This window comes from Helianthus annuus, chromosome 13 (assembly GCF_002127325.2).
Source record: "Helianthus annuus cultivar XRQ/B chromosome 13, HanXRQr2.0-SUNRISE, whole genome shotgun sequence".
NCBI lineage: Eukaryota > Viridiplantae > Streptophyta > Magnoliopsida > Asterales > Asteraceae > Helianthus > Helianthus annuus.
This window is the reverse complement of record NC_035445.2, coordinates 171415447-171420181: the sequence shown is the minus strand read 5'-3', so window position 1 is coordinate 171420181 and position 4735 is coordinate 171415447. Positions and strand designations below refer to the sequence as shown.

Below are 4735 nucleotides of genomic sequence, written 5' to 3'. Positions count from 1 at the left end.
AAACTAAATGACTACCAACTTATGCAATTTTTAACCTTGACATTTGATATCTTATATAAGCACCATACATGTAATCTTAAATAAATGTTTTTCTAAAAGAACTCTTATATTCTAACTTGTCAACTTTCTTTCTAAATCACACATTGCTAAATACTTTTTCAGTCTGTTTCCTTATAAAATACATGTAGAAACATTTAAACATATAAAAACAAATAAAAGATCTTAAAAAAAGTCATAATATTTAAACTATAATAATCTCCAAGTCACTACATTAAACCATCATTAAAGATTAAAGATCGATGATTTTCAAAATAAACGACCATTTCTTTTCTTGCTCTCTTCACATTCCTAATTTACTTTTTCTTTGTTTTTGTTTTCTTCAGCTTGTCTTTCTAATTCCTCATGATACTTTCTACAATTTCTACTATCATGTGTATCTGTGTAAATTCCACATAAATTGCACTTTCGTATAGTCCTCTTTTTCTTTTCAATAGCCTTCTCGCCTGGACCCTTTAATCTTTTGCCTGTACCAGAACCTTTGTTTCTAATTCCAGTTGGATTTTGAATTTCATTTTGTTCTCTAACGCGTACTCCAAGCATTGACTCATACCTAGCTTCCTTCGGTAATTTTTCTTGATTTAAGCCTTTATCTTCTATTTCTGCTCTCATATTCTCTATTTTTTCCACAAACTCTTTAAGTTCAGCTTTGTTATTCATCAGAGCCCTTAAACAATAATCAACAGAAGATATTGCTTTGTTAGCCATTTCTTCAGCTTCATTATCTGTTTCACTGTATAGAACCTTTTTTTGTCTTATATCCGCAGGAATCAAGTCCTTCATCCAACGCTTGCATATATACTTTTCAGGAATTTCTTCAATATCACAGTTATTTAAAACATGGAATATATGTTTGCATAGTATTCCAAGTCTCAAAAACATTTGACATGAACATTCAATATTTCCATCTTCTGTATTACGGGTAACCTGAAATTAAAGTTTTAATTTAACATGTTAAAAGTCTTTCTTCAACATGTTTTTTTTTGTTTTTTGCTAACTTCAAAACGAAACAAAAAAACAATATGAAAAAGCTTTAAACAAATAACTAATATGGACTTGGGGAGAGTTCATTGGGGAACACTAAAAAAGTGGGGAACGGGGAAACACTCTTAAAAATTATACTTAACATGTTAAAAAAAATGTTTTTCTAACTTTTTTTTTCAGCGCTTTTTCTTATAAATACATGTAGAAACATTTTTGATAAAAAAATCAAGAACTAAAAATATAAAAAAAATGTTTAAAAAACAGTTATATCTTATAGAATTAACTTAACATGTTAAAAAAAAATTAAAATTTTCAGCGTTTTTCTTTATAAAAAAGAGGAGAAACTAGTCTAACAAAAAAAAATACTTTTTCTAAAAAAAGATTTTTTAGCCTTTTTTAGTTGTTTTTTTAATATTTTTAGTTTTTGATTTTTTTTATTAAAAATATTTCTGCAAGTATATATAAGGAGAAGCGCTGAAAAAGATTTTTAAAAGAAATTATTTTAACATGTTAAGTTAAATTTTTAAGAGTGTTCCCCTGTTCCTCACTTTTTTTAGCGTCTCCCAATGAACCTCACACATATGGACTTTATAAAACAAATAGTATTTAACATGTTATATATTTATGAAACTAAAATAAAACTTAAAACAAAAATTTTGTATTTTGTCAACCTCAAATCGATACAAAAAACAATATGAAAAAGTTATACATAAATAACTAAAATGTACTTTATAAAACAAATAATAACTTACAAATGTTGAAACATACCTTGAATTCATGTATTGGTTCAGTGTTATACATCTGCAAAGGCACTAAGTCATCTTCAACAGGTTGACTTTTTCTCTTTTCTTTTACGATTGTAGTTTCAATTACTCCTTCAGTATTCACAACATTATGAGAACATCTCCAAACAGATTCTTCGATTTCAACTTGAATCAATCTAAATATTGTTCTAGTATATAATTTTGCAGCATGCTTTTCAATATTCAATGGAGTTTTATACTTTGGAGTTGTGTTTTTTGTTTGATGATCTAGCGTTTCTTGTATATATCTTTGTTTGTCCATAGCAGCATCAAATGAAAACATAAATTGTATCAACGTATCTCCATAGTGAGTAAAACTGTTGAAAAATGAATTCTCACTTTCTGATCTTGAAGTTGTTCTCATTAATCCACAAAATTCAACATCTTTAAAATAAGATGGAATCCATCGATGTCGAATTTCATACATATCTGACAGCCATTTGTTTCCCAAAAGATTGTATTCTTCCATCAACTCTCTCCATCTCTTCTCAAATTGTTCAGGTCCAGCATAAATACTCCAAACAAGTTTATGAAACTTACTTTTAAACTCAGCATTGTTTTCTACATCTCCACAAACCTGAAAATATTTTATTTTAACATGTAAAAAAATTCAATTAAACATGATATTAATAAATATAAAAAAGAAACTAAAGTTTTACCTTTGTTGGAAGTTTGTTTGTAATGTGCCACGTGCAAAGTCTATGTTTTGATTCAGTGAATACTTTTGACACAGCAACCTTCATTGCCGGATCTTGATCCGTAACAATTATGTTTGGTTGTTTTTTGAATGCTTTCAGAAAACTTTCTAGCAAAAATGTAAATGATTCAATATTTTCTTTTGCAATCATCCCAGCTCCAATCGTAACACATTTCCTATGATTATCCACACCAGTAAACGGTACAAAAACCATACAGTACCTGAAACAATTAAAATAATAATATTAAAAATTAAATTAAATTAAAATTCAATAAATATTTAATATAAAAAATATAACAAACCTGTTTGTCCTATAAGTTGCATCAAAAGATATAATATCACCAAACGCTTCATAATTGCATTTTGCAGTTTCATCAGCCCAAAAGAAAGCAGACAATTCACTGTTTTCTAACTTATATTCAAATGAGAAATTATGCAAATGATCTCTTCTTCCTTCCATTTTATCCTTTAACATTTGAGCATCATTCTCACCAATAAAAACATTAAGATCCCTTCTGCAATTTTTAAAATCTGTTATTGTTCCATGCACAAGATATCTAGAACCTCTAATACTGCTTAATACGTTATGAGCACGTGTTGCTCCTATATTATTTGAAGCAACCCTATGAATGAACTTTTCTTCCATGTCATCCAATTTCCTTCTTTTTCTTAACAAATGCTTGTATTCTGAAGAAACTAACTCATGATTATGTCTATCTTCAAATTCATACAGGATATAACAATCTTTTTCATCAGTTAATCTAAATTTCACTCTAGCTTTACAATCTGTCTTTTGAACATTGGAGTTTCTTTTCTGTTTACCGCTATCTTTTTCATCCAACGTATCAACACTAACATTTTCAGGAGCGAATGCTTTGTTGCAAAGTATATATTTTAGTTTAATATTTCCATCTTTATCGTGCTTTTGCGTAGACAATCTGGTATCAAAACCACATTTTTCTGCATATTCTAAATATGCTTGAATTGCACTCTCTAAGGTTTTGAATTTTGACCAATAGACAGTCTATTTTCTTCTGGCACATTTGGTACCCAAAATAAAGATCCATAAGGAGTGCTACTTGCATAACTGTTGTAAGATTCACTTGTTGAGATATAATTAGATGCTGAAAAGAAAAACAAAAGAAAAATCAAAACATATATATAATTTTAAAGATAATGATATTAATAACAATAATAATTATAAGACAGAGAAAAATTTTAATACCCTCACCTTCAAATTCACTTGGTCCTTCACTTGTACTTACACTTGGTCCAACTATAAGATTATCATTCATTGCATCCATTTTGAATTTTCAATCTAACCTTTATAAAACAAAAATTATAAGGTCAAATTCTTAACATCCATTAAATCCATTTATAAATAATTTAACACTAAACATGTGTGTATAAAGCAGATAAATATTTTAAGTTTATATTAATTGCAAGGTACGTCTTGTGTCACCATGGTTTCCTAGCTCATGAAATTTAATTTTTTTCTTAACATGTTAAATAAATGATTTTACTAACTGCATTCATGTAATCTTATAATATAAATGACAAACAACATATCCAATTTTTAAACTTTACATTGATATTTTGATATAAGCACAACAAGTTATATTAAAAAGTTATTTTCTTAACATGTTAAATATACTTAAATGCAGTAAAATATTTTCTTAACATGTTAAATAAATGTTTTTACTAGTTACATACATGTAGACTTATAATATAAATCAGTAAAATTAAATAACAAACAACCTATGAAAGTTTTTAAATTTAAATTCGATATCTGATATAAGCATAACAAGTTATATCGATTAACTAGTATTTATAATTTTTATTAATCGCAAGGTACGTCTTGTGTCACCATGGTTTCCTAGATCACCAGTGATCCGGGTGAGATCAGAGATACATCACCTCATAGAAGGTTAGGAGCTTTCCCGACAATATACCATTGCGAATAATTATAAATAATACAGAATATTTGCTTAACATGTTAAATATATGTTTCTTCTAAGTCCATACATGTAATCTTATAATATAAATCAATTAAACTAAATGACAACCAACTTATGCAATTTTTAACCTTGACATTTGATATCTTATATAAGAACAACAAGTTATATTAAAAAGCTATTTTCATAACATCTTAAATATATTTAAATGCAGTAAAATATTTTCTTAACATGTTAAA

At 27.3% G+C, this 4735-nt stretch overlaps 1 protein-coding gene across 1 annotated transcript; it reads right to left on the bottom strand.

The window, feature by feature from the left end:
- Positions 1-348: 348 nt before the first annotated feature.
- On the bottom strand, positions 349-3845 carry LOC110902361 (protein FAR1-RELATED SEQUENCE 9-like). The gene is made up of 6 exons (XM_022149045.1): positions 3773-3845; positions 3563-3665; positions 2844-3479; positions 2504-2762; positions 1810-2421; positions 349-984 (listed from the first exon to the last, which is right to left on the bottom strand). Exons 1-6 carry the CDS (start codon positions 3843-3845, stop codon positions 349-351), a joined length of 2319 nt encoding a protein of 772 aa, XP_022004737.1.
- Positions 3846-4735: the final 890 nt, after the last annotated feature.

Excerpts from the sequence above, each read along its gene's own strand:
- LOC110902361 (XM_022149045.1), bottom strand. The coding sequence starts at position 3,845 with ATGGATGCAATGAATGATAATCTTATAGTTGGACCAAGTGTAAGTACA. Across the intron at positions 3,666-3,772 it reads AGGACCAAGTGAATTTGAAG|CATCTAATTATATCTCAACA; the intron begins GTGAGGGTATTA and ends TTTTCTTTTCAG. Across the intron at positions 2,763-2,843 it reads GCAACTTATAGGACAAACAG|GTACTGTATGGTTTTTGTAC; the intron begins GTTTGTTATATT and ends TAATTGTTTCAG.